Below are 10,000 nucleotides of genomic sequence, written 5' to 3' on the forward strand. Positions count from 1 at the left end.
CTGCTCCACCTGCACAGCTCTGATAACAGCTGACACACTTTCTGATTCTGCTTAATTCTTGAATTAATCAAACCCAGAGCTGTTCAGCGTGCAGAGAGACACAGCAGCCGGCAGACGAGAAACCAACACAGAGTCCAAGCAGATTGGAGAGAGACTCACTCTGATTGGACGTGACTTCATCATGTGATCAGTGTGGGCAGGTCCTAGGTGTTCATAAAGAGCTGGGTCTTTAGCTTTTACTTAAAGGTGCAGAGGGACTCTGCAGATCACGTGTTTACTGTCGTTTATCAGACGTGTGTAAACAGTCAGTTTGACCCTGTGTTGACCTTTGACCTCTCCAGGTGTTCCAGACAGGAAGCATGCGACAAGTGGGAGGAGCCTCAGCACTTCAACACCCGACTGGACCAATGTGTCGACATCACTGTTACCCCTAGCAACATGTCCGTCACCTCCCCGGCAACACAGGTACACACACACACACACACACACACACACACACACACACACACACACACACACACACACACACACACACACACACACACACACACACACACACACACACAGTAGGGGTGGCAGTAGCTCAGTCTGTAGGGACTTGGGTTGGGAATCGGAGGGTCGCTGGTTCAAGTCCAGAAATTGGCCTGGTAGCTGGAGAGGTGCCAGGCCACTTCCTGAGCACTGCCGAGGTGCCCTTGAGCAAAGCACCTAACCCCCCCCACCAGCTCAGGAGCGCCCACTGTGGGCAGCCCCCTCACTCTGAGACCTCTCTGTTGTGTGTGTAGCATGTTAACTAGACAGAGTGTAGAAATGAATTTCCCCTCGCGGGATCAATAAAGTATACATTATTATTATCACACACACACACACTCACTGTGTCTCTCTCTCTCTCTCTCTCTCTCTCTCTGTAGTTAACCATCCGGGTGCAGAACGTCCCGGCGCTCTCTGGGGGCGTGTCCTGCGTCTTTGAGGACCTGAGTGAAACACCTGGAGAGGTGCTGGCTAAAGGTCAGGTGATGTGTCTGTCGCCTTCACTGAAAGACCTGCCGACTAACACACACTCCTACGGTAAGACACACACACACCTCTCATCTCCATGACGATAGAGCGAGCGTTGGGACATGACGGCGTTGAAACATTGATTGTGTGATTTTTGATTTGCAGGAGAGAAACGAGTCGTCCAGCTCAGCCTTCGCTCCACAGAGACCGGACATCAGTTCATCACCACCAACTTCCTCTTCTACAACTGCTCTGTGCTCAACTCGTAAGTCTGGCCTCATCTCCTCTTATATCTCCTTGTTTCCTTTCCTTATCCTGCATGTGTATCCATCAAAGTAGTCCCAACAAAAGCTTTGAATCGTTGCTCCCTCTCCTCCTCACTGAGGCTGAAGAAGAGGGAAAATGTAAATAAACATTCTGTAATGTTCTTTGTTTTTTTTGCCCTTCTTTTCGTCTCTCAGGTGCACGTCCTGTGTCAGCAGCGTGTTCCCGTGTCATTGGTGTAAATATCGTCATGTCTGCACCAACAACCTGCAGGACTGCTCATTCCAGGAGGGTCGAGTCAGCAACATGGAGGTACACACGCACACACACACTCACACACACACACACACACACACACACACACACACACACACACACACACACACACACACACACAGAGGGACCATTAATTTCACCCTGAGTCTTGCCTCACAGGCTACAATCAGGCTTTAACATGACCTTCTGATAAGGGCAGGGTTCTCCTGCAGCCGATACTCAGGGATTAAAATAATCCGGATTTATCTGCACGACTTTAAAACCAGAAACCCACAAAAACGATATTTTTACAACCACGTCGTCCACAAATGTATCGATAAAGATTCACCTTCAAAACGTATCATAACTAAGTATTTAATTGGCGTTCTTTGAGAGGTGAGGTATTTTGAAAAAGAAAAAGAAAACAATCATTTGGGAAAACATCACTGAAGCATGTTTCATAATCTCACAATGTTTTAGAAAGATGTTAAGCAGGCTGGGTTAAGCAGGTTAATGTTTGTAGTTCTTTGTAGTTTTTTAACATTTCCTTCTGTGAACGACGATGTGACGAGGAAGACTCGAGTCGAGCGAGTGGCGATGAAGGTCAGAGCTGCTCTCTCTGTTATTACACGGTTCAGTAAACAACAGTAAAGCTTCAGGTCAACAGTGAAGGGCACACACACACACACACACACACACACACACACACACACACACACACACACACACACTCTCTTTGCTGATGTGTTCAAGGACTCGGTGACAGATGTGATTTAAGAAGCTGAGAGGAGGATGAGGACGTTATCTCAGAGAACAAAGTCAAATCAAACTCTGATGATGTAAGAAGTGTTTAAATGTTTTTTATCTTTCTCATGAAGAGACGAGCTGTGAAGCTTTTTGTGTTTCACGTCTCAGCTCAGGGTTATTTTTTCCAGAAATGCTTTGAGTGAACGATCGGCGATGATTTGAGAATTCAGTCAGAGAAACATCAGAGTGTTGGTCAGCTGACAGTCAGAGAAGAGTTCCCCCCTGCAGGGCGAGCACACGGCGCCGTCTATACCGACTCTGTGAACCTGACGGATCTGCAGGCGAGGATAACTGTCAAACACTGTGCTCGCTCGCTCCCCGTCCGCTCGGCCCGTCGCCCGGCTCATAAACAGCTCGTTATCTGGTTTCATTCAGAGACAGTTTGAGGGTCAAAAAAACAGGCGATGCTTTAACACCTCTGATATGAGGCACGATGACAGAAGCAGCGGGAGCGAGACGATAGTGAAGAAACAAAACAAAACAAAGACAAACAGGATTCCTCGATAGAGAAGGAGGACATTAAACTCAGAAGTTAGTCTGAACCTTGTTTCTCCTTTTTCTTTATTTAACATCGGTAACTGGACATCATCTCTAACCACCTACTGACTTCTATGACATTAAAGGGACACTTCACCCATTAGCATTAATCTTTGTTTCATTAGAAACCTGGTAGTATTTTTGAATGGTCGTGCATCCCGCCCTCATTTTCCCCTGAGATGAGAAATCTTTGTATTTCTGAGTCTGAAAAGGAGCTTCTGATGACGCAAAATGATGATTTTTGCGAAACTACAACGCTAGTTCCTCATATTTTCAACCACTGAAGCTACAGACCAATCACAGATCAGTGGGCGGGAACTCACTCCCAGAATCCAAACTTAATGAGACGGCTGCTGCCGACAGGCCGGTCTTGTGTCTTGGCTGCTGCTGTCGCTGGGATTAATAAAGTTTTTCTGATTCTGATTCTGAAATAGAGGACCTTAGTGGGAGTGGCCTGCAGTGCTGTGCATTCTGGGATTTGGTGTCTTTCATCCACATGAGCCAAAAAGACACTTTCTGCCTTTTCACGTCCAAGAAGGCTCCAACTTCAAAATGTATTTCACATTTCTACATATATGACCCAATGTCAACACAGATTCATGTTTCGTGGTGAAGTGTCCCTTTAAGGCGCCGTCCACCATGTGCTGTTTTTTTCTGAGCGCTGGAGTCTTTTTTTAATTGTTCCCAATTGAGGAAGGAGCGTCTGCAGCAGCAGCAGGAGCAGGCGGCCGCCCGGACAGAAGGCGCTTCACCTTTTTTCGAGTTGTAAATCTTCCAACCTTTCAGAAAGACGCTGTCGACGTCACCGGCGCTCTTTTCCTAATGTTTGATATTTGAAAGAGAATCCTCTGAATGTGAGTCGATACTGAGCTCTGAGAAATGTCGGTTGATTGGTTGCTTTAATGTGTGGGGTCACATCTCAGATCTGTATCAGACAGAGTGTAAACAAACAGAGAAGACTTCCTGTCTGAGGTAACAGGTGACTCCTCAGAGTGTTAACGAGCTGCTCTCAGCCTGCTCGTTATCTCGTTAGCAGAGAGCGAGCGAGCGAGAGATCGCTGCGTTTGGGCGTCTCGTTGACGTGATTGGTGCTCGGTGTCATTACAGGCTGACAGTAACAACCTCTGATTGGCTAATTGGTTAATAGGAGATGAATAGCCACTTAATTGACATGAAAGTGTCCAATCACAGCAATTAATGTTAATTACGGGGCAATTAGGCTGAGAGAGAGAGAGAAAGAGAGAGAGAGGAGAGGGTGAGCGAGAGAAGGAGGGATTAACCTTTTTCCAACCAGGACCCTTTCAAAATAAAAGTCCTCTTCTAACAGTAACTGTAACGGCAAGGACGCTGCTCTGATGATCTGTCTCATCGTCAGCTGAAAATAAAAACTCTTCTGTCAGCAGAGAGGAAAGATAAGACGCCGAGCCGCAGCTGCAGAAGAAGAAGAAGAAGAGAGAGAGTCTTTACATAACAGGGAAAGAGAAAATAACCTTTTTATTGTTTGAGTTGCACAAAACAAAAGATGTGTATCTGTGAGACGGTGAAGTCAACTTGTAAAAATAAATTTATTTATTCGCTGCGTCAACACGAGAAAACAAGTTTGACAACAGGAGTTAAATTCAGCCTTCCATGAGTCTTCATGTCCCGTTATGTGAAACGAACATCCGTCCAATCAACAGGGTCTAAAACTTTTAAGTATGTCTTTAAAGTTGACTTATTCTGCTGATCCTCATTTATAAACTCACATATTGTAATAATAATAATAATAATACATTGGTTTTATAAAGACGACGAGGACAGTACAACAAAGAAGTAATGTGGGGGGGAGTTAGTGGTTGTAGGTAGTGATGAAGAGGTGAGTTTTGAGGGATTTCTTGAAGGAGGTGAGTGTGGGGGAGTCTCGGATGTTATTTGGGAGAGAGTTCCAGAGGGTGGGAGCAGCAATGGAGAAAGCCCTGTCCCCCCAGGACCGATAGAGTTACAATGCTGGATGTGCAAACTAAACGTGGGCAAAGTTTCAGCGTATGTTGGAGTAATCCCAGGATGAGTCTGCAGAGGGCGCTAAACGGATTGTTCTGCAAATCACGGCATAGTTCCCCGATATGAAACCAAGAAAAAGTAAGCCGCTGAAACCTCTTACATAGACTCTCTTCTCCCAGCACTGGAGAGCAACCCTCTCCTGGTAGCCCTGCAGCAGGGCTCAGTTGGTAGAGTCGGTCGTCTCTAAACAGGTGACCTGCGGTGTAAAAGTGCTTTGAGTAGTCAGAAGACTAGAAAATAAATATACAAGATCAAGTCCATTAACCATAAGGACTATAGACTGTGTACAAGGGGCGCTCAGCCTAACTAATGCACCCCCCCCCCCCTTAAAACAACCAACATGTCCTAAAGTTTCCCACTAAACAAAAAAATATATATTTTCCTAACAGGGGACAAAGCTTTTTATTTTTACCTTGTTGCACAAGAAGACCCCAATTAGCAGGTCTGAAGTCTGTAATGTGTCCCCATAAGGCGACTTAACACACACACACACACACACACACACACACACACACACACACACACACACACACACACACACACAGTCCCCGCTGGTGTCTGCTGTGCTCTGGTCCCCTTCCTGTGGAGCTAACGGTCTTTCCTGTCAGTCACAAGGCAATTAATTACCACGGTGATGCTCGTTAATAAAGGTTTCACCCCACTGAGAGACAAAGTGTGTGTGTGTGTGTGTGTGTGTGTGTGTGTGTGTGTGTGTGTGTGTGTGTGTGTGTGTGTGTGTGTGTGTGTGTGTGTGTGTGTGTGTGTGTGTGTGTGTGTGTGTGTGCGTGCGTGTGCAGCCTCAGGAAGTTCAAAGCTGGGATCTGTCAGCAGCTGCCCATTACTGAACGCTCTCACTCCAACTGTGTCTCAGTCCTCCGTCAGCGATGACAGACTGTGATAAGCTATCTGGCTCCGTGTGTGTGTGTGTGTGTGTGTGTGTGTGTGTGTGTTTGTGTGTGTGTTTGTGTGTTACAGAGCGACAGACTACAAACAGGCTTCTGAGGGATTTGTAATAATCTATAATGACTTTTCCAAAAATCCAATATCTGCTGGATTTTGTATTTTCTCATTTGTTTGTTTGTTGTTTGTTTGTAAATGTGAAGCGACAACGAGCTGATTTAAGAGCTGACAACAAATTGTGGCTTGACATTTACACTCAGGGGTCAAAATGTTCAATTCAATGAGACACAGCAGAACCAGGCAGGTAAACGACGAGGAGAGACGAAATCAATACAACAATTTAAATATAATTTACAATCAGTAGAAACAAAAACAAACAAATAACACCAAAAATGGTCACCATGTGTACAACCTATCCCACCAGTTTTATTTTACATAATTGTGTTACTATACTGTCCCCATTTTCTTTTTCCTGTTTGCTCATTCACTTATTTTGTCCCTCTTTCTAATTCATTCATTTTATTTACTGACCCTTTTCCTTTTGTTTTGTTTTGTTTGTTTGTTTGTTTGTTTGTTTGTTTTTGTCTAAATCTGCTTGCAAAACTGTATCATACCACAGTTCCCCTCTTGTTTGTATCTCTTTTTTTTGTTGTTGTGTGTGTGCACGTTTTGGTGAATAAAAGTTAAAAAAAAAAAAAAAAAAAAAAAAAAAAAGCCACAGATCTGACTCGAGCCCGGAGGACCACGGCTTCTTCTCAACCAATAAGCTATCAGCGCCTCCTTGTTGTTATTTTTTATGTGCGCCGTCTGCAGGTAGTGAGGCCCGAATCTCTAAGCTAGTGTGCAGAGTTAACCTGGGAGGAAGTCGGGTTACAACGCGTACCGTCATTGAACGCCATCTCAGAGGACCATAACATGTTTTTTTAAAGATTTATTTTGGGCTTTTTGTGCCTTTAATGCAGAGAGAGGACAGTGGATAGAGTCAGAAACCAGAGAGAGAGAGAGGACAGTGGATAGAGTCTGAAACCAGAGAGAGAGAGGACAGTGGATAGAGTCTGAAACCAGAGAGAGAGAGGACAGTGGATAGAGTCTGAAACCAGGGAGAGAGAGGACAGTGGATAGAGTCTGAAACCAGAGAGAGAGAGGACAGTGGATAGAGTCAGAAACCAGAGAGAGAGAGAGGACAGTGGATAGAGTCAGAAACCAGAGAGAGAGAGAGGACAGTGGATAGAGTCTGAAACCAGAGAGAGAGAGGACAGTGGATAGAGTCTGAAACCAGAGAGAGAGAGAGGACAGTGGATAGAGTCTGAAACCAGAGAGAGAGAGGACAGTGGATAGAGTCTGAAACCAGAGAGAGAGAGAGGACAGTGGATAGAGTCAGAAACCAGAGAGAGAGAGAGGACAGTGGATAGAGTCAGAAACCAGAGAGAGAGAGGACAGTGGATAGAGTCAGAAACCAGAGAGAGAGAGAGGACAGTGGATAGAGTCAGAAACCAGGGAGAGAGAGAGGACAGTGGATAGAGTCAGAAACCAGAGAGAGAGAGGACAGTGGATAGAGTCAGAAACCAGAGAGAGAGGACAGTGGATAGAGTCAGAAACCAGGGAGAGAGAGAGGACAGTGGATAGAGTCAGAAACCAGAGAGAGAGAGGACAGTGGATAGAGTCTGAAACCAGAGAGAGAGAGGACAGTGGATAGAGTCTGAAACCAGAGAGAGAGAGAGGACAGTGGATAGAGTCAGAAACCAGAGAGAGAGAGGACAGTGGATAGAGTCAGAAACCAGAGAGAGAGAGAGGACAGTGGATAGAGTCAGAAACCAGAGAGAGAGAGGACAGTGGATAGAGTCTGAAACCAGAGAGAGAGAGAGGACAGTGGATAGAGTCAGAAACCAGAGAGAGAGAGGACAGTGGATAGAGTCTGAAACCAGGGAGAGAGAGGACAGTGGATAGAGTCTGAAACCAGAGAGAGAGAGAGGACAGTGGATAGAGTCAGAAACCAGAGAGAGAGAGGACAGTGGATAGAGTCTGAAACCAGAGAGAGAGAGAGGACAGTGGATAGAGTCAGAAACCAGAGAGAGAGAGGACAGTGGATAGAGTCTGAAACCAGGGAGAGAGAGGACAGTGGATAGAGTCTGAAACCAGAGAGAGAGAGGACAGTGGATAGAGTCTGAAACCAGGGAGAGAGAGGACAGTGGATAGAGTCTGAAACCAGAGAGAGAGGGGACAGTGGATAGAGTCAGAAACCAGAGAGAGAGAGAGGACAGTGGATAGAGTCAGAAACCAGAGAGAGAGAGAGGACAGTGGATAGAGTCTGAAACCAGAGAGAGAGAGGACAGTGGATAGAGTCTGAAACCAGAGAGAGAGAGAGGACAGTGGATAGAGTCTGAAACCAGAGAGAGAGAGGACAGTGGATAGAGTCTGAAACCAGAGAGAGAGAGAGGACAGTGGATAGAGTCTGAAACCAGAGAGAGAGAGAGGACAGTGGATAGAGTCAGAAACCAGAGAGAGAGAGAGGACAGTGGATAGAGTCAGAAACCAGGGAGAGAGAGAGGACAGTGGATAGAGTCAGAAACCAGAGAGAGAGGACAGTGGATAGAGTCAGAAACCAGGGAGAGAGAGAGGACAGTGGATAGAGTCAGAAACCAGAGAGAGAGAGGACAGTGGATAGAGTCAGAAACCAGAGAGAGAGAGGACAGTGGATAGAGTCAGAAACCAGAGAGAGAGAGAGAGGACAGTGGATAGAGTCTGAAACCAGAGAGAGAGAGAGAGGACAGTGGATAGAGTCTGAAACCAGGGAGAGAGAGGACAGTGGATAGAGTCAGAAACCAGAGAGAGAGAGGACAGTGGATAGAGTCAGAAACCAGAGAGAGAGAGAGGACAGTGGATAGAGTCTGAAACCAGAGAGAGAGAGAGGACAGTGGATAGAGTCTGAAATCAGAGAGAGAGGACAGTGGATAGAGTCTGAAACCAGAGAGAGAGAGAGGACAGTGGATAGAGTCTGAAACCAGAGAGAGAGGACAGTGGATAGAGTCAGAAACCAGAGAGAGAGGACAGTGGATAGAGTCTGAAACCAGAGAGAGAGAGAGGACAGTGGATAGAGTCAGAAACCAGAGAGAGAGAGGACAGTGGATAGAGTCTGAAACCAGAGAGAGAGGACAGTGGATAGAGTCAGAAACCAGAGAGAGAGAGGACAGTGGATAGAGTCTGAAACCAGAGAGAGAGAGGACAGTGGATAGAGTCTGAAACCAGAGAGAGAGAGAGGACAGTGGATAGAGTCAGAAACCAGAGAGAGAGAGGACAGTGGATAGAGTCTGAAACCAGAGAGAGAGAGAGGACAGTGGATAGAGTCTGAAACCAGAGAGAGAGGACAGTGGATAGAGTCAGAAACCAGAGAGAGAGAGGACAGTGGATAGAGTCTGAAACCAGGGAGAGAGAGAGGACAGTGGATAGAGTCTGAAACCAGAGAGAGAGGACAGTGGATAGAGTCAGAAACCAGAGAGAGAGGACAGTGGATAGAGTCTGAAACCAGAGAGAGAGAGGACAGTGGATATAGTCTGAAACCAGAGAGAGAGGACAGTGGATAGAGTCAGAAACCAGAGAGAGAGGACAGTGGATAGAGTCTGAAACCAGAGAGAGAGAGAGGACAGTGGATAGAGTCTGAAACCAGAGAGAGAGGACAGTGGATAGAGTCTGAAACCAGAGAGAGAGAGGACAGTGGATAGAGTCTGAAACCAGAGAGAGAGGACAGTGGATAGAGTCTGAAACCAGAGAGAGAGGACAGTGGATAGAGTCTGAAACCAGAGAGAGAGAGAGGACAGTGGATAGAGTCTGAAACCAGAGAGAGAGAGAGGACAGTGGATAGAGTCAGAAACCAGAGAGAGAGAGGACAGTGGATAGAGTCTGAAACCAGAGAGAGAGGACAGTGGATAGAGTCAGAAACCAGAGAGAGAGGACAGTGGATAGAGTCTGAAACCAGAGAGAGAGGACAGTGGATAGAGTCAGAAACCAGAGAGAGAGAGGACAGTGGATAGAGTCTGAAACCAGAGAGAGAGGACAGTGGATAGAGTCTGAAACCAGGGAGAGAGAGAGGACAGTGGATAGAGTCTGAAACCAGAGAGAGAGAGGACAGTGGATAGAGTCTGAAACCAGAGAGAGAGAGGACAGTGGATAGAGTCTGAAACCAGAGAGAGAGAGAGGACAG

The 10,000-nt window shown here is 46.3% G+C and overlaps 1 protein-coding gene across 1 annotated transcript in view; it reads left to right on the forward strand.

Annotated features, from left to right (window-relative positions):
* Positions 1 to 6: 6 nt before the first annotated feature.
* plxna3 (plexin A3) overlaps positions 7 to 10,000 on the forward strand; it is a 25,662-nt gene continuing 15,668 nt past the window's right edge. The window contains exons 1-4 of the mRNA XM_065961623.1: positions 7 to 465; positions 912 to 1,068; positions 1,165 to 1,264; positions 1,461 to 1,575. Of these exons, the coding sequence (XP_065817695.1) occupies positions 439 to 465; positions 912 to 1,068; positions 1,165 to 1,264; positions 1,461 to 1,575 (399 nt within the window). The 5' untranslated portion in view covers positions 7 to 438. The remainder of the gene's footprint in view (positions 466 to 911; positions 1,069 to 1,164; positions 1,265 to 1,460; positions 1,576 to 10,000) is intronic.

Source organism: Labrus bergylta, chromosome 12, assembly GCF_963930695.1.
Source record: "Labrus bergylta chromosome 12, fLabBer1.1, whole genome shotgun sequence".
In the NCBI taxonomy this organism is placed as follows: domain Eukaryota; kingdom Metazoa; phylum Chordata; class Actinopteri; order Labriformes; family Labridae; genus Labrus; species Labrus bergylta.